The sequence below is a fragment of the Dipodomys spectabilis genome, unplaced genomic scaffold (genome assembly GCF_019054845.1).
Source record: "Dipodomys spectabilis isolate Male_0828 unplaced genomic scaffold, ASM1905484v1 ptg000424l, whole genome shotgun sequence".
NCBI lineage: Eukaryota > Metazoa > Chordata > Mammalia > Rodentia > Heteromyidae > Dipodomys > Dipodomys spectabilis.
In genome coordinates this window covers 3,010,329-3,030,559 of record NW_024871101.1, presented here as the reverse complement: position 1 = coordinate 3,030,559, position 20,231 = coordinate 3,010,329, and the positions used below count along the sequence as shown (strand labels likewise).

At 35.0% G+C, this 20,231-nt stretch overlaps 1 protein-coding gene across 1 annotated transcript in view; it reads right to left on the bottom strand.

The window, feature by feature from the left end:
* LOC122097678 (sodium/hydrogen exchanger 2-like) overlaps positions 1-19,329 on the bottom strand; it is a 42,400-nt gene extending 23,071 nt beyond the window's left edge. The window contains exons 1-4 of the mRNA XM_042668281.1: positions 19,110-19,329; positions 16,239-16,702; positions 14,318-14,568; positions 1,401-1,618 (exon numbers count right to left, since the gene is read on the bottom strand). Of these exons, the coding sequence (XP_042524215.1) occupies positions 1,401-1,618; positions 14,318-14,568; positions 16,239-16,702; positions 19,110-19,329 (1,153 nt within the window). The remainder of the gene's footprint in view (positions 1-1,400; positions 1,619-14,317; positions 14,569-16,238; positions 16,703-19,109) is intronic.
* Between the last annotated feature and the right edge of the window lie 902 nt (positions 19,330-20,231).

The following is a 20,231-nucleotide window of genomic DNA, read 5'->3' as shown; positions in this document are numbered from 1 at the left end:
ATTATCCTTGTTATTTTTTCTTATCTGTCAGTATTTTTGGTAGCATAGGAACACAAAGGAGATTTTGTTTTCAATTTTGTTTTTAAAATATTTAAATGAAAAACAAAATATTACAAGCTAAGTGAGTTTTTTTCTATAAGCTCAGAATAGCTAGAAATGGCCTTCTATAAACCTATATGGCATTCAGTTGATGGTGTCACTGTTAAAGAATAACCTAAACACTGTTTAATGGATAATAAAGTATAGTCTAGCCTAACTATTCATTGTTGAAGCCTTAAGCATTTTCCATAATGTGCCTCTCACTGTTGTGAAAATAAATTTCACAGCTTCTATTGAAAAATGTACAATGATATACCTCATTTGTGGGGGTACAGTATAAATGTCAAGGAAAGATAATAAACTATCAGCTCAATTCCTATGCATGCTATAAAATAGAGGAAGAATAAAGAGACACCTCATTTTACCTGGCAATGGATATGTGATGCTTTCTGGATGGAACTATGAGAGAGAGGGTGGGGGGAGAGAGTTGATTTCCCTTCAATGTGAATGGAATTTTTTAATGTCATGGTTGGACTGGGAAGAGTTTAGCTGCAGACAGAATAGTGAAATAGCAGGTGTGTCATGGGGATACCAGATGCCACTCAACCTCTTCCAGGGTGTGAAGAATAGACACAGATGGTATACATACTCTTTCTGCAGGAGCCGACATTCTCCAAGATACAGTCAGTCTTTCAATAGCACCAATGTAGATATTACTAAGGAATAACTACATGTGTTAAGACAGGGAGTTGGAAAACAGCCAAAGGCAGTGGTAAATTTTACTCTTTTGTAAGCTAGGATGAAACGGGGTAAAAACCTTTATAAGAATTACAAGTTCTGCTCAGATCTCATCTTACAATATGCAGTAGTGTTGGGGAGAAATTCTTTGTAACTCTAGGAGAATTTGAATTTTGTCATAATCATTTATATTATAACAGTATTTGTAGCAGAATGAAGTAGCAGAAATTTGAGCAGTGGTTATGATAGCAGTAAAAACATTTACTGAGGACTTACATTAAGCCAGGCTCTTTAATGAGCTCCTTGACTGGATTACCTCATGAAATTCTCACTCTATCTGGGAGATGTCACCAAGATCGTCTCCACTCCCATCTTACCATTGAGGAAGCAAAGACCTAACATGATTATATAACTTTGCCCAAGCCAAAATGCTAAGGAATGTCAGTGTGATTTGATTTCAAGTCTTATTTCCAGAACTTCTCTAAATCTTGATCTTAAATAATTCCCTACATAACTGAGATATACAAAGTATGGCATATTGGAATTTTAAATTTCTGGATTCTAATACAAACCCATATTAAGTTAGCATAGTTTTATGTATACAACAACAGCAAGTGCCATACCTAGTGCTCTCCATATCAGACAGAAAATGACAGTGAAACAAATGTAGGGCCAATTCCATTCATGACTGTTGCCAATGGTAGAAACGCCAAGGAAGAGGAAGATGAGTGTATCACTAACACTGCTCCACATTTTCATGAAGTACTTGATAGTTGTATGGGACTTCTGAGAAATGTTAGCTTCCACATAGCGCTTCATGCTCATAGCACAGGTTATAATTCTAAAGAAAGAAAAACAAATGTGTGACAATAACATCTCATTCATCTTTAAGTGGAAGTAATCATATGGATATTACTGAAAGCTAAGTCAGAATTCTTCCTATTGAGGCATATTATTCTGTTACAGAATATGAAAACCATACTATTTTCTTAGAATTTATACAATAACATTGTGAAGATTTTTGTATGCTTAGTTTTCAAAATCAATGACAATTTCTATCATTTTGTGTGCTGAGAAACTCCCTGCTTGCTTTGTCATCATTGACATTGTCTAATCTATCCTCCTTGAATAGGGTTCTTCCACTGTAATCACTAGTTGGCAGCAAAGCACTAATAAGCAGGTGCTAACAATGAGAAATTTATCCCATTCTAGGCTACAGGCTATTAATAAAAGTAATTCTCAATGCCCAGTAGTTTTAACTATTTTATTCTATCCACTGTGCTTTCTTTTTTTCTATTTTTTCTATCTTCAAGTAGTTGAACAAAGGGGTTTCAGTTCAACATGTGAGTTTGTAGGTACAATGTATATTGATCAATGCCATCTCTTCCATTATTTCACCATGCTTTCAAAGCTGTTTCCTTATTCCTGTTTAATAACAATTTCCCTGTCTGCCTCAAGAACACTTTTTTGTACCTATCTATCAACCAAAATTATTTCTGGCTTGCAAGATTTTCCTCCTACTGATCTTCATTGGAGAGTCAGATGTTTAGATGAAAGAACTGGGGCAGGCAAAGGGTAAACAAATGCAGCTCTGGTACTCACTAGAGACTATGTTCAAAATGAATATACACTTTGTTGGTGGGGACAGAAGTAAAAATTGGGGAGACTGAGAGCATGGGTGACATTGTCCTAAACGAAATGTGCTTATTACCTGACTTATGTAACTGTAATCCCTCTGTACAGCACTTTTCTAATAACAATAAAAATTAAAAATAAGTTAAAACTTCAAAAGAAAGAAATGGGACAGAGCAGTCAGAGGCAAAGATGGAGGAAACATTATACATGCAATAGCAACATGTCAATTCCTCATACTAAATTATTTCTAAATCATTCTTTACTGCAGATGTGGAGAACACTGAAAGTCATCCACATATCTACCATCATTTTAGACTTAACAATACAACAGAAGTTTTTCCACCTGGAACAGAACCATTTCAAAATGAAAAATGTAAACACACACTGCCACAAATTACCTTAATTAATAGCCATTAGGTTAAGAATACCAAACTGGGAATAGGAGGTACTGATGATTAAAGATATGTGCCAGGAGTTCATTTTTTCCCAGGGCTAGTCATAGCTAAACAAAGTGTTCAATTTTGTGATATGATAGAAAGATAGAGACACATACGTATATTCATATGTATGTACATACTTAGATACATAGATAAACATATGCTTGCTAACAGTTAAATTCATCTACTCTAAAAAAAATGGTAAGAAAATTGCCATATGCAAACCCAAACTAGTAGATAAAGCATCGATCTACAAAGAACTAGGTTTACAATTCAACTCTGGTTAAACCCAGGCTTACAAAAGGTCCTGCGCGTGGGAGTACTGCTTCCTTGTATCTTTAGTGAGATCTTAGAATCAGTCCTCGGTGTGGAGATGAAAAAGATCTCCTTGAGCTTCTTGTTTTTCTTTTTCTTCTTCTTTTTCTTTCCTTTTTTTTTTTTTTTTGGTCTGTCGTGGGACTTTAACTCTGGGCCTGGGCACTGTCTCTCACCTCTTCAGCTCAAGGCTAGAGCTCTACCACTTGAGCCACAGTACCACTTCAGGTTTTCTGATGATTAATTGGAAATAAGAGTCTCCTGGACTTTTCCTGCCCAGTCTGACTTTGAGCCGTGATCTTCTGATTGCTGTACTCCCAAAGTCTTGCATTTTTCTTGTGAAATTCAAAAGCAAACTAAGGTATCTTAACAAGCTTAAAATGTCTCTTTACCTACTTGTACATATTTACATAAAACTATAACTAGCGTCTCTTTAATGCTTACTTTGTGATAAGTATGGCTTCTAAGTGTTTTTACTTGTTTTATTATCATTAACTCTTAAAATTAGTCCTCATGATATGGACATTCTTACCATTTCCATGCTATGGATGAATGAGGAAGGAAGATTAAATAACCAGTTCAAGGCCACATGGCTACTGAAAAAGTTATTTTGGCATTTGTCTCTAGATTAACAGCCACAGTATATGTATTTCAAATATATGCAAGATATTTCATTCATGTGAATGAAGATTTAATACTTTTCAAGTGTAACGTGTTCAACTGATGTATTTCTTGGAAGTTAGAGCTACATTTTCTTAGTGCCTTGGTTTTCTGTATATAGTTTTACTGGTTGAATAGTGAAATTTTCTCATAACATCAGTCCAAAATGAAGCTTCCTTGTACTTTTTAGAAGAAACATTTCTGGCCATTCCACCTTGGGAACATGAGAAGAAAACAGATTTTTAAAAAGTTTCTCAGATATGTTCTTTCTCTTGTCCTCAAAACCATTCAAAAGGAGAATTTTCCCACTGATTATTTTCAAAATATTTATTATGTTTTCAAACAAGTATTGTTACTAATATATAGGTTTTATCTTCCAAATTACATAATATGCAATGTTTCAATGTTTTAAAATGCCCTAATTTCATTTATCTTTAATTATTTTAAGTAGATAGGCTTGGTCAACTAGTAAATAACCATTCCTTCCAAATGCAATAACCACCCATCTGCTCTCAATCTGTTATAGATATTTTTATTTTCAATAATAATTCTGTGCAAATTTTGACAGAGAAGTCTGAATTCCTGTTACAGGAATGTTCAGGAATGATGTTTGATTAGGATAGTGACATTTATTTTTATATTTTTTACTTGGAAACCTTCTGGAGTAATCATAAAATCATCTCAAAATGATGTGTACATCAAAAGCCTTAGGTGAATTAATCCATTACTCTCGAGAATTCATTTCTTTATTTTCTCTATGTTCAATAATCTACTAATAATAGAAGCTTGTTGCTATGCTACATTTATCCTCATTTCCTATTCTGTGTTTTAATTTTTAAAACTATAGTTCAGTGGCCACAAATAGCCATTGTCCTGGGGTTAATCTGTGATCATTTGAAGGCAATGGAATCATGAAATTCTCAGCATCTTCACCTTGAACACCTGCTGAAATGCCTGAAATAGTCTATGTTCCTTAATGTTTCAGTCTTTCAAAACCAAAACCGTGGTTTGATCACTTGTTTTGGCCACAAAAACAATGGCTAATAAAAATGAAAATATTGCTGGGTTCCAGTGGCTCATAACTTTAATTCTAGCTACTCAGGAGGCTAAGATCTGGGATCACAGTTAAAAGCCAGCCTGAGCAAGAAAATCCATAAGACTCTTATTACCAATTAACCACCAAAAAGTCAGAAATGGAACTGTGGCTCAAGTGATAGACATTGTCAATGCCATAGTTCAAGCCAGAGGACTGGCACAAAATTAAAGATAAAAATAAGAAAATTATTCAAATAAAATTTGAAACTAAGTAAGGATATAAACTTACTTTTTTACTCACTATTAAAAGGAACACCTTTAATAAGGTGCGGGGAATTGCTAATGTTTGGGTGTATAGTATATTTGAATTACTTTTTTTGGGGGGGGAGGGGTCCGGTCGTGGGGCCTGAACTCTGGGCCTGGGTGCTGTCCCTCAGCTCTTCAGCTCAAGGCTAGCTCTCTACCACTTGAGTCACAGCGCCACTTCCAGCTTTTTTCTTTTTTGCTTATGTGGTGCTGAGGAATCGAACCCAGGGCCTCATGCATGCAAGGCAAGCGCTCTACCACTGAGCCACTTTATATTCTTACATGTAAACCTCACAGCAATAACAAAAATTGAAAATAGATTAACTGGTCTAAGATTAATCAACTATTATGTTACAGAGCAGAACTCAACTCTGATTGACACCTGTGCTCTTCAGCTTGCCATTTTACAATGCCATTTCATTAAAACAAACACATAGTATCCTACATAGATATGACTTTTTTCAAATTTTAAAATATTCCTAGTTTGAGTTCATACCCCAGGATTGAAAAAACTTAGTGCTTAGCTAGAAAGCCAGGCACTCTTGTGGTTCATACCTGTAATCTTAGCTACTCAAGAAGCTGAGGTCTGAGAATAACAGTTTGAAGCCAGCCTGGGTAGACAAATCCAAGAGACGCTTATCTACAATTAACCAACAAAAAAACAGAAATAAAGACTGGAGTGGTAGAACTCCGGCCTTGAGTGAATAAGCCCAAAAGATATCTTACCAACCTAACTTGCCTTGGGAAGCACATATAAATGAATTTATGCATAAATAAATTATATATTTAGTAAATATTTATTGAATATCCATGATATTTTCATTAATGAATAAAACAAAAAAAATGTAAAACACGTTGCCACTGTGGAACAGATGTTTCCAGTCCTGGGAGTTAAAGATTGCTAAAATTTGTTCACACATGCATAAAGTTCAATAAGTAAATGCTTCATGGCCACCTTCTGGACGATTTCATGAGTGGCTACTGATGAACTGCCCTTACCACCTAAAGTAGTTAATAAGAACCAGAAGTTGTATAGTGTCTAACGACATCCAAGTTTTATTTATGGTTAATGGCTAAAGAAAAAGCAGGAATCAAAAGCTAAACCTCCTGGTCCTCAGTGTTGGAGTTATGAAGTCAACCTCTCGTGGTCTTTTTGATAAAATATTATTTCCTGCCTTTGGCTTTTGTTGAGGTTACCATACTTTCCTTCTCCACTTGCATTCTGATCCAGACCCTGCTTTACAGTCCATAGATGTCTTAGTTGTTTTGTTCATTGTTTCCTCTCTTCCTTTGAGCGTGAATCTACCATTTCCAGTGTGCTTTTTTTTGCTTCATTGAGATTATAAAACCACAGGAAGCAAGGACCTGATTTCAAGTTTTCTTGGAAGTGCTATTACAGTGACACCAACATAAAACATACAATAGGAGCTCATAAAAATATGTTTGTTGTTTGGATTAGAGTATGTCTATAGGCCTGGGATGTCACACAGAGGAACAACACTTGCCTAGCATGCCAGAACTCCTGAGTTCAATCTCAAGAACTACAAACAAAAGTACATTTGGGGAGGAAAAACTTAAAAATACTACCCTTAAAATTTCTGCCTAGCATACCATCCAGACTAGAATCCCAAACAGCTTCTTACTGGTACAGGTCAGAAATAAGACAAGGTTAAAAAAAAAAAAAAGAAAAGCACAGTATAACTTTGCAAAGAGTCTTTGAAAGACTAAAGTAGCCATATTTTAAATGTTCCTCATTTGCATATTAGCAACCAACCCATACTTGATTTTTCTAAGGCTTCTAAATTAAAGGGGGAGAAATATCTTGATGATTTTTTAATAACGTTGAATTTTATTTTAAAAACATAGTAATTTTTTTCAATGAAAGTAACATGGAAATATAGAATATAAAATATTAAGCCATGTGCCAACAGCTCACATCTGTGGTGAGGCTGAGACTTGGAGGATTTAGGTTTGAAGCAAGCCAGGCAGAAAAGTCTCCATTTCCAATTAACCAGGGATTCAAATATTTGGATGTACTGGGATCTGAACTCAGGCTCTCAAGCTTCCAAGGCAAACACTTTACAAGTGTCCATGCTACTTGTGGTCTAATGCTATTTTTCCACTCTAGGTTGGGACTATGATCTTCCTACCTATGTGTCTAGCATAGCTAGAATTACAGGCCTATACCACCACACTGGGCTTATTGTTTCAGGTATGGTCTCAAATGTTTTCACAAGGCTGGCCTTTAACAAGTATCCTTCTACCTTTGCTCCCCAATTACTTAGGGTTATAGCCATGAGCCACAACAATATCAAACTTAACTTTAACCAGACTTTTTTGTGTTTTGTGCTTTTGAGGCATTGTCTCACAATGTAACCCATGCTGGTCTCCAGGATACAAGTCTATTGACTAAGATTATAGGCATGCATTACTATATTTAGTAGTCAACTCTAGCAGGTTTTTGGATTTTGGTTTTGTTGCATTTCTAGGGATCAAACCCAGAGTCTTGTAACTGCTAAGTGGGCATTTGAGTAAGGCAACAAGTACATTTCTTGTTGAGCACTGTTATCCTTCCCTTGTTGTTCTCCCACTATTGCTTCCCTCCCCCACCTCCCTAAGTAAGCATTCTTGCACTGAGTTACAAACCTGGCATCCCTGGATTTGTAAGCAGTTTGATAATACCTCATGATCTGAAGGGGAAAATGGTTAATCAAAAAAATGTTCAATTCCAATGTAAATATGTATGGTTACACTGGTTTGCAATTGATAGCTATTCAAAATAACCGAAATGAAGCTTAAGAACAATGTCCTAGTCAATTATAAGACTTCCCTTATTAAACAAATTATAATAAGTCTGATTTTTTTATCTATAGAAAATATATTTCTTTATTTGTGAAGTCTGCATCTCTACTAAAAACGTATGTCTCGGCATATCTGTCCTATGTCATAGTTATTCTAATGGCTCTTTTTCCTCCCCAAATAATAATTAATATGATTTGAGAAAATTCTGTATAGCAGTCACTAGCATACTGCAGGCATTGGCTTTGAATCCTCAGAGCAACTGCATCAATTATGCATTTTTATTCTGCCCATTTTACAGTTAATGTACAGTACTGTAACTTGGCTAATGTTATTCACCTAGCAACAGTCAGAGCAGAGATTATTGCTCCAAATATCAATGTGATTCCAGAACTAACAACTTCAAGAACTACACTACAAATCAGCACCTATTACTGACCCTATAGTCATAGAAGACTCAGCCTGTTTTTCAGTACTGGGGTTAGAACCCAAAACTTGTTGTTTGCTAGGCAGGCCAAATCCTGCTTGAGTCATGACTCCACTGCATTTCATTCTGGCTGATTTTGAGGTAGAGTCTTGCTCTTTCCTCCCAGGCAGACTAGACTGTGAACCTCCCCTATATATACCTCCTGACTGAGGTGTCCGATAGACATTACTTTTCCCAACTCTTGGTTGAGATGGGGTCTTGTGAACGTATTGTCCTGGCTGGCTTTGAACTGCAACCCTCACAATCTCTGCCTCCTGAGTCCCTATGATTACAGGTGTGGCCACCAGCACCCAGCATAGACTTAGTTTTATTCAATTTGGATGACCAACCCCTGATATACTATCTCATACATTTTTTGTTGGATGACTCCTTCCACAGTTCATTTTGACCTAGAAGAGACCTTTACATACTATTTAATGATCAGCTTCTTTTAATAACAATAAGAATGAATCACTAGAAAAGTACAATCAAAATGAGACTTATAAAATGTAATCTATTTATCATTATATTTAGCAACATATTGAACACTATAAAAGTTTTTAATTTCTGTGGTAACCAAGTTTATGGACCAGCACAGGTATATTGGGCTGCACTTTAATGTCACTGGCCTAGATAACAGTGAAACATTTCCTACTATCAAAACACATTTTATTAGGCTATTACAGTCATTTTGCATAGACATCAAGGTAATACATGAACCCTGTGGATCATTTGTGTTAAAAAAAATTCTATATCAAAAGAAGATTTAAAAAAATAAAAATCTTAATCATCTTAGTCTCTTAAAAGAATTAGCCTTGATTTTTTGGTGCTATCTTAAATTTTTCATGGTTTTTTTGTTTTGATAAAAGATTCTCTGAGTCATTAAGAGTAGACTCTAAATTTTAATTAAAGTTTCCAATATTGATTTTCCATGTGAGTAAAAGAGTTTGTTAGTAATTACATTCTAAAATAAAAGGTCATGTCTGCCATTGACTCATTACAGGTCTTTAGAAAATTCATTTTACCTTCTTCCTTAAGTATAGGATATTTAAGAATGTCATCTAATCACTTTCTAGATTTATTTCTCCACAGAGCAGACTGTGTATGACTCATAGAACCATGATTAATACAAGTAATTTCTTTTCTAGAAGTGGCTTCAGGATGTCATATGTAAAACTCCCCTAGTCACTCATGTACTCTCATTTTTACATTTATCAAAAAGTGACTATTAAGCCAACACACTGTGCAAGATTTATTATAGATCTTCCTTCTCATATTATTCTCAGCAAAAAGTTGTTGCCTCATTACTGAGATTATTGTTGGCACTGAATTCCACAATGGAGCAACATGGCTGGCACAGAGTAGCTTTTCTGAAGACTCATCTCATAGGACCTATTCAGGTCTTAGAAAAAATTGAATTAAAAGAGGCATTGGGGAGCAGAATGATCTTTATTATTATTTGTTCTAATGTAAGTGATTAAATGCTCAAGAAATCCTTTCAGCTCAGAGGGATGTAAAATAGATGTTTCATCAATTTCTGCAACAACTGCATCTTAGCTCTCCTCCAAGTTGAGAATTCTCCTTTAGACCAGGCCTGAAGGAGATTAGTTGGAGGCCAGACCAGGCAGAAAAGTCCATGCAATTCTATCTCCAAAATAATCAGAAAACAGACAAACAAAATAATCACAAAAATGCTGGGCTGGAGGCATTTTTCAGATAGTAGCATGCCAGCCATGAGCAAGTAAAGCAAAGGCTCTTGAGTTCAAGCTCTAAAACCAGAAATAAAAAGAAAGAAAAAATCAAATAAATAGAATCATTTTTATTCAGTATCTTTAAGAAATGTTCCCATGCTAGGAATATCTATCGTTAAAGGGAAATATGTGTGCCCGACTCTGGTGGCTCACAGCTATAATCCTAGCTACTCAGGAGGCTGTGATATAAGGATCATGGTTCAAAACCAGCCCAGGCAGAAAAGTCCCAGTGAAACTCTTATCTCCAATTAACCACTCAAAAACTGGAAGTGGAGCTCTGGCTCAAAGTGGTAGTGCACTACCCCTGAGCAAAGGAGCTCAGGAACAGCACCCAGGCCCTGAATTCAATCCCTTAAACTGCCAAAAATTAAAAAGGGGAATATGTGGTATCATTTCTGATTTCTGATTTCTTTTCTTTTTCACTGGGATATGATTAGATTTTAAGTTCAATATTTATAGTGTGAATTAGGCTAGAGAGTAAATACAAAGTAATTGTGTGGAAGATGCAGATAATAGAGACCACAGTTGCCAGATAAAAGCATCTGTATGTCAGTGAGATAGAAAATAAACTCTTTCAAAAGTGAAAGCATTCCTAAGACACAAAGCATTCTATCATTTGAGCTAACAGAAGAGAATGGCTACTAGATTCCCACTGTTCTAAAAGATCATCAGCAGTATAATACAACTGTAAAATTGCATTGTATGCAACAACTTTGTGCTCATTGCTATCATTTTTTTGGATAAAGTATGGTCATACTGTAAGACACATAAATTATAAACTTTATTCATTAGTGCAGTTCAGACTCATCATAAACCCAGAAGATTATGCTGAAGCACTCCTAAAATGGAGTTCACTTCAAATGAACAAAAATAACATTGTAGCTTGTTTTCCAATATTAGAAATATACTATTTGGAACTATACATATCTTTGTGAACCTTATGTTATATATGGACCTTTTTGATAATTAAAATGTTTCCTCCCCTTGGATGAGGGGGATATTGGTACAAAAAAAGAATCTTTTTTGAGAATTGTAATGATAGTTAGAAATTCATTTTTCATTCAAATATAAAAACTTTTCCAAATCCTGGATACAACCACAAATAAGCTTATTATAAATTAGGTTTTCATAGAAATCATTTTTAATCTAAGAATGGTCATAAGAGTGGAATATGAGAAATCCATTGGTTCAGAAGCTTTCTACACTACAACTTCAATATAATGTTATCTACAGAGCCCATAAAGGGTTCACTACATTGGTTGTATACAGAAATTATACCAGACAAGAATGGCTATTATTCTCTTGTCTGCCAAGAAGTGTTATAAACTTGGTATTTCATAACAGTGCCTACTATTTTCTGAAAGTCTTAAATGTAAGGTTAGACAGTAGAAGCTGTCTGACCTAACTATGATTAATGAACTAATGTTCTCCTATCTATAATGGAAAAATAGCAAACAGTTTTCTGATTGAAATATAGAGGAATTTGAAATCTGAGGAAACAAATTCATATTTGTCAAGCATATGTCTATCTAGAGAGAGAGAAAGAGAGAGATGATAAAAAAATTTAAAATTTCTAAATCGAAGTATATGTAAATGTTTATATGATACACAACAAAGTAATTTTCATTATAATAAAATTGTATTTTATGCATATATTTTATTTAGTAGCTAATGGTGAGACTAGGTGGATTTTTTTAAGCAAAAATGCCCGACCTACTAATCCTTTGTATGGCTCATCTGGTTAATAAATTTGAATCTGAAGAATACAACAAAAATCCCAAAGTAGGAAATAATTTAATATAATAAACTCTACTTAGAAATATCAATGATGGGAACTTGCTTGCTTCAGAAAAGATACATTATTGAAAAAGAGCAAAGGTCTACAGTTAATGTGACATACAGCAGCCATCATTAGCAATGGATACTTCTTGGTTTTAAGAGGGAAAAGAGTTCAATATCACAATTCTTCTAATGGAGTTTAATTACTTTTCAGACAGAATAGGTGCTTCCAACACCCTCCCAGAACACAAATCAATGATGATATTGACCACTCTAAGAACCAATAGTCCTCTAGGTAGAAACAGATTCATACACAACTCATTTCTAAAAAAGTGATCAATCCTTAAATGTATGCAGTTGTTATCTACTTTGTTTTTCAAGTTATTGGAAAATTCAATAAAATAGAAGGAGGAGAAATCTTTTCTAAAGTAACTTTCTAACTACTATTACAGATCTGATTCATGGTTAAAACAGTAAATCAGTCAACAAATAGCTATTTGATTGAAAAAATATTTTTCATATTTAAATATTATTTCTTCTATTACAACCACATAGAAAAAATGATACTACTTCAGGAAAAATACTACAGATTGAGCCCAAAGCCTATAAAACTAGATATCGAGATTCAAAATATGAAAAGGAATTAAGTTCAGGAAGTTAGAAAAGAAGCTTTCTGTTTCCATTGGGGAAACATAAAAAGTGATAAAAATTTTAGCTAGTACAATTTACTTTACTTTCAGCATCTATGAATTCACTGTTACATGAATTATTTTAATTATATGTTCAAAACCTTAATTATCTATCAGTTTTGGTCATTTACATGATACCAATATCAGGTCTCAATTTCTTAATCTAGGATTTTCAGTCTAATTGATTTTTATATTAATGCAATATCTTAGAAAGAGAATCTCTATGTTTTTAAACCATTCTTGTGTCTTCTTTTTTCAACTATATTCAAAGTACACTTTAGGTAACACTTTTTATACAGGTGTACATTTTTTAAAAGGATATGAAAGCAGCTTTTAAATAACAAAAAATGCACCTAAACCCCTTAGTCTAAGATGGTCTAAATAAAATCTAAACCATTTACTGGGTCTTTTTAAACCATCTCCAAAGAAAAATAAGGAAAGATCTTTCTTCATTAGGTTTAGCAGGCAAAAGAACAAAGATTACTGGATCATAGCCTCAAAGGACACTTGTAATCCTAACCCAAAATAAAAGTTGCTACAGATTTAAGACAGTTAAACCTCAGGAGGTTTTTGCAGGCAGCAAAAAGAGTTACTGACATTTTTTTCCTTATTTTACATTCTTTCAGGACTAAAAACACACCTGCTAACAATCTTCATATTATCAAGATTTTTGAAAGTCCAGGTGTGCAAAAAAAAGGAAATTATTGAAAATGCACCATTTTTTAAAACTTTGGACAATGCCCTGGACTTGAAGAATTAAAATTAAAATGTTATATTCAATTCCATACATTCCTTAGCTCTTTTTGTCTGTTTCTAGTAATAAATAATGCAGACAGTGAAAACCAGACAATTTAAAGCTCAAACTACATTTCTTAGTAAATTTAAGTTACAATAACTCAGGCCCAGGATATAATCCTTGCTTTTAACCTACAACATTTTATCTAAGAGGAACTCATTCTAACTACTGTGGCATGCCTTTTAGAACTTAGAGAACATTAAACACATAAGTTCTTTGAAATTTAGAGCATTTTTTAAAAAATTTTCCTCTCAGTTTCCAGAAAGCTGCAGTATCTGAAAATACTATTTCCTTTTATTCTAATACACAAAATGAGATGGCCCGTTTAAACCCTAATTCAAAGCATTTATTGCTTTTTAGATTACTCTTCCAGTGACAGATAAAAGCAGCATATCCTGTATAGTTAGCATAAGAAGCAATACGATTCTTAAATTTTGTAAATTTCTTAAAAATAATACAATGCCTATGTTTGAACAGGTAATAGCAAACTTAAATATATGGTATACTGTATGATGTAATTACCACAGTAACTACACTTGGTCAGACCAATTAATCTGTTAGAATTATAAAGCCTTACAAAGACACAAGATTCTCAGAATTTTTATTATACAAGAAGGTATCCATGTTGCCAATTTAGGTGGGAATCTTGCACTTTAACTTGTACAGTCAGTCTACAAATTTAGTTGTAGATTTAGATCATGTAATAGTATGACCAGGAGACTCTATTAGAGATAAAGGAAATCTTAGAAAAACATAGAGGGAGAATTTTTGTCTCTTATCTAGGAGACACTATTTCCTATATTTATGGTGGGAAAATGACACCCAACCCCTAAAAGAAATTGTCTGAATTAAAATCTTGTTTGGATACTTACGCCACAATCCCTGAGAGATGGAACATTTCAGCACTTAAGTAGGAGAGGTAACTATATAAGAAGACAAAGAGGGGTTCAATGACACGGATGGTCTTGGTAAAGCGGGTGGTAAAGGCAGCACATATGCCAAACAGGACCCCAATGAAAACTCCTCCTATTCCAACTAAAAAGAACTTTCCTATTGCAGCAAAGATATCCATCAGCTTGATAGATGGCATTTCATTGAAAGATTTGAACAGTTTATAGAGTACCTGCATAAGGAAGATAGAGCAAGTGTATCAATCAGAAAGTCCCTAATTGTGCCCTTAAAATTTCTGAGTCCCTCATCTTTGAAGTCTTCTAACTCCACATTCCTCCCCAAGTCTTTAGATATTTTCCCTACAGCCAAGTGTCTGTGATTCACACCTGTAATTTTAGCTATTCAGCAGGTTGAGATCTAAGGATCAAGGTTCTAAGCCAGCCCTGGAGGAAAATCTGTGAGATTCGTAGTATCACTAAACTATCAAAAAAGAAAAAAGAACTTAAGCTATAGCTCAAGTTGTAGAGACCTAGCCTTGAGCACAAAAACTCAAGAACAGCACCCAGGACAGGAACAAAAAAAAATACAGGTCCCATGGTTTCCCTTGTTTGCAATAATTAGTATACTTCTAGGATAATCTTATCTTTGTACATATGACCATATAAGATAATGCTAACAAAATGAACCCCAAGATAGGGACACAAGAGGTCTGTCTTTGTTGTTATCATTTTTAATGTACTACATGATTTTTTTGTTTCTTTTGTATGTTTTTCTCCCTATGGTATATTCCCTGTTGTCCCTGTATTTGATTTTGGTACTTTGTATCTTGTATACACATTTATCTAATTGGGGGGGGGGGGGGAATAACAAAATGCTGAAACAAGGACACAGTATGACCCATTGCAACAATGATACTCACAAGACATTATGTTGAAAATGAACTTTACAACTTTGGTGGTGGGGGAACAGTGGGGGATGTGGAGGAGGGAAGGGATAGTAGGAAAAAAACAAAGGAGAGGGTAACAATGTTCCACAAGAAATGTACTCATTACCTTACTCATGTAACTGTAACCCCTCTGTACAGCATCTTTACAATAAAATAAAATTCTAAAAGAAATTTAAAAAGAAATTCCTAAAAAAATCTCCCTCAAATAAAAAATATTCCTACAAATCATCATCATGCTAAGCAAGATTTGTTTGAAAATTTTCTGATAGTTTCTAATGTTATCCTTCACAGATAAGATATACTTATCCAGTATAAATCTAAAGATCTCATGAAAAATTATCTCAGGTTTCTTTCTTTTTTCTTTATTTGTGGTGGGGGGGGGAGTGGGGGAGTGGGAGGCTGTCCCTATCTGTCTGTCTGTCCTGGTACTTGAATTCAGGGCCTCATGCTCTTGTAGCTTTTTTGCTCTAGGCTAGTATTCTACTACTTGAATTATAGCTCCACTCCCAACTTTTTACTAGTCAATTAAGAGTCATATAGACTTTTGTGCATGAGCTGGTTTTGAACTGCAATCCTCCAATCTCAAACTCCTCTGCATCTAAGATTATAGGTATGAGCTACCTGCACTCAGCTTATCTAGTTTTCGACTAAAAAATTTATAGCAGTTACTATGGTAGCAAGAAACCATTTTCACTTTCTAAAATATATTAGTGACTGCTAAATCATTTTATCCCAATTAATAAGCTTGTTTCTAGGAACTTTTTGTAGCAAATCTTAAGTTCCTGTGACTTGCATGGAAATCAAAAAGCTGAGAAAGTCTCCTAGTGCTTTCCCTTTTCTACAATAGCACTTGGACAAACTTAATTATGTTCCAAACAGAATTGTGTTCCTTTCTATATATCTTGCATGAGCTTAAAGAAATTCATTACCTAGAAAGCCCAGGCCTTGATACTTACAACAGTAACAGCATCATTAAGAAGGGATTCTCCAAATACCAAAATATGAAGCTTCTCATTCACATGTATTTCTTCAAATACGGAGAGTACAGCCACAGGATCTACCGCAGCAATCAAACTACCAAACCAAAGGTTATGGAGTAATGACACATCTTGAAGGTTGAAATACTTCACCTGACATAAGCCATATAGAGAAAGACCTATTCCAAATGCATTCCACATGGTTCCAGCTACAGCATACAACAGAATGGTTCCTATGTTCTCAAAAAAAGGTCGACTGGGCATAAAATATCCTGCTTCAAGGACTATTGGTGGAAGTAAGTACAGGAAAAATATGTCACTGTCCATTACTGGTGGAGATTTATTATTTAAACTGTAAATTAATCCTCCTATAATGAGACCTACAAAGATCAAGAGGCAGCTTTCAGGTACAACTGTGGACATCTTATTATAGAGGTGAAAACCTAGAAAAGAAAAAAAACAAAGTATTATAATATCTTCATGATCAATCACTTCTATGTGTCATCCTTCCTGTCAAGCCTCATGATTTCAGGAAAATAGCTCCTCAGTCATTTCACATTTCCATTTTAATAATAACTTAAAATGCAGAAGCATGAATGGAAACATTTGTGTCTATAATGGAAAAATATTTACTAATGGAATAAAAGTATTCACAACAATAAGATTATTCATGTGTCCACTAAATCAAATTTCAAATGTGAGCTCATGTTTTAAAATGGAAACAATGTATTTATCACCTAGAAATATTCTTCTGTTCTCACCATCACAGTATCTCACATTACTAGACTAAAAACCACATAACTGAGAACTATAATTCAAATATCTTTTTTGAGTAATAAAGGATTAAAAAACTTTTTGTCATTTTACCAAGTCTTCTTTGTTAAGGAATTCTAATTGGTTTTTAAATTTTTTATATTTGTGCAATCTTTAAGTAATTATACAAAGGAGTAAGCATTCAACAAATCAGTTTGTAAGTACAATGCTTCTTGATTTCTGTCCCCCTTTCAATATTCTTCTGCATCCTACCCAACAGATTAATTGACTCAGGACCTGGGCACTGTTCCTGAGCTTTTGTGTTACAGACTAGTGCTTTACCACTTTGAACCACAGCTCCATTTTAGCCTTTTGGTAATAATTGGAATAAGAATTTCCAGCAGTCCCACTTTTGGGCATTTACTCAAATGTTTACAAACAAGATCACACTAAAGCTACCAGCACAACTATGTTTATTGCAGCATTATTTACCATAGCTAAGATATGGAACCAATCCAGATGCCCCCCAGTAGATGAATGGATCAAGAAAATGGAATTCTATGCCTCTATCAGAAAGAATGACATTTCCCCATTTGTTAGAAATGGAAAGACTTGGAAAAAATTATATTAAGTGAAGTAAGCCAGGCCCAAAGAAACATAGGTCCCATGGTTTCCCTTATTTGCAATAACTAGTATACGTCTGGGACAGAAAAGCTCAGATAAGATGATTAAGCGAAATTAACCCCAAGGCAGGGACACAGGTGTTTTTTTTTCTTGCTTGCTATTGTTTTTAATGTATTTATAAGGTACCATGTGATTTTTTTGTTGCTTTGTATGTCCCTCCCCCATGGTATAACCCCTGTATTCACTGTATTTGATGTTGGTATAATTTGGGGAGGGGAAGGGAAAAACAAATTGTTTAAAGAGGGGTACAGGTTGACCCATTGCAACAATGAGATGTACAAGATGCTATGTCGAAAAACGAACTTTACAATTTAGGCAGGAGTGTAATTGAGGAGGTGGGAGGAAAGGGATGATAGGGGAAAAACAAAGGAGGAGACAACAATGCTAGATAAGAAATGTACTCATTATCTTGCTCATGTAATGGTAACCCCTCTGTATAGTATTTTCACAATAAAAAAAACTTATTTAAAAAAATCAGTGGCTCTTTTCTACAGCAACAATGAGAAGAGAGAAGCTGAAATTAGGAAATCAACTCCATTTGCAATATTCTCAAAAAATAAAATCCTAAGCATCAATCAAAGAAGTGAAGGACCTCTACAATGAAAACTTCAAAAATGTTCTGCCATGTTTGTTTTGGTTCTGATTCTGAATTAATAAATTTGGCCACTCAATTTTAAAAAGACACCGAATTTTTTAAAGACTAATTGTAATACCCCTAATAAAAAACAAGATTTTTCTTTTCTTGTTGTTTTTGCAGAGCTGCAGATCAAACCTGGGTCCTTAGGCATTTTAGGAAAATATTCTATTACTGAGCTTCATCCCAAGCTCCCAGATAAACTAGTACAGAATTTAAGAGAAGTAATTGAGATTAAGTCTTTTTAAGAGACCTATAACAATAGTAATAAAGTTAAAACATAACAGCTCTTTTATTATACTTGTTGAGATTATTTTAATATGTTTTTCCCTTAAATCCTGAGTGGTGGCAAAGAGATACTTCTTCTTTCTTTTAAAGAAGAGATAGGTGAAATATCCAGTAAACATACCAAGCTTGTTATTCGAAAAAACAAAGTCTGCCCAAACATTCAGTTGATTTAGTTCCCACAATGAATTTAGTAAAATGTATTAGCTCCACATTTTACCATGATGTCCTCTCCTTTCATATCCTGAATAATGGAGATTCTCGGTAGCCTAAATCATACTGGACCTATGTCTACCTTCTCGTGAGACACTACCAGTATTTGAATATAATTTCCAGCAAATGACTGATTTGTAAAGATTTATAAAGAAAGCAAATGTTCCAGATCCCCTTTCTCTGTTCTCTTAAGCAAAGAGTGACTTTCTTAATATATAGAAAACGCCTGAATTCCCATTAGAAAACTTTACAAGAAAGGCTTGGGAAAATCTGTTACTTACCTATCTTTGCAAGAGAGGCAAACATTATCCAGAGTGTGATCTCAAAAGGGACCCGCACATGATGGTAATCCAGGGAGAAGAATGTAGGACCAGACACCACGGAGCCGTTATCCTGTGTTCCTTCTGGCTCCCACCTGACATTGTTTGTATGCAGATCCTGTTCGTGCTGCCTATCATCCCCAGATGTTCCCAGGAGCAAGTTGCTGAGCTGCCAGAGCATTGGGGCCAACAGAAGCCCTATCCTACAGGCCATCACCAGCTCTGCCAGCTGAGTTTAATGAAGTACTTTTAATAGCTTCCTCAGCCACCCTTGCTCAAATGTAGTTTGCTGACTGAATCCTTAGACCTGCTGGCTAGCACTTTAGTAAAAGTGCATACACTCAAGCAGCTGCCTGGAGTCACTGCAAAGAAATGTTTGTTGTTATCTCCTGGGATGAGATTAGAGCCTGAAGCCAGCAAAGCAGGAGCTGGAACAAATTCATTGATTGACATGCAAAATATTTTCGCCCCAGTTCTAATTTTCATGCAAGAAAAAAAACCCACTGGGAACTGGATTCTGCCACTTGCCAATCTATTGTTCTTTTCTTGTTGTGAGGATTCTTCATTTCCTGTGAAGATAGGTGAAATGTCCAAGAAGATTGCTTAAATGTTTCAAAGACTATCAAGTTCTCTGCAAGCAAGAACATTGCTAGTGTATATTTTGCAGGAAAAGTATAAAAGCACAACTCCCTCTTTACAATGAGAAAGTGGAATGGATTAAACAAAACAAATCAGCTACTCTTTTTTTTGCCAGTCCTGGGTCTTGAACTCAGGGCCTGGGCACGGTCCCTGAACTTCTTTTGTTCAAGGCTAGCACTCTACTACTTAAGCAATAGCACCACTTCCAGCTTTTTCTGTTTATGTAGTACTGAGGAATCAAACTCAGGGCTTCACGCATGCCAGGCAACACTCTACCACTAAGCCACATTCCCATGCCCTCTGCTACTTTTAAAATTCTTTATTCTTGTAAGGTCCGCTCCTGGATGGCAAGCAGACTCCACCCTCCTCGCAGCAAAGTCTCCACCCAGTACCTGCGTTACCTAGGCAACTGAGACACCTGGAAGAGGTCACATCTGAATTTGA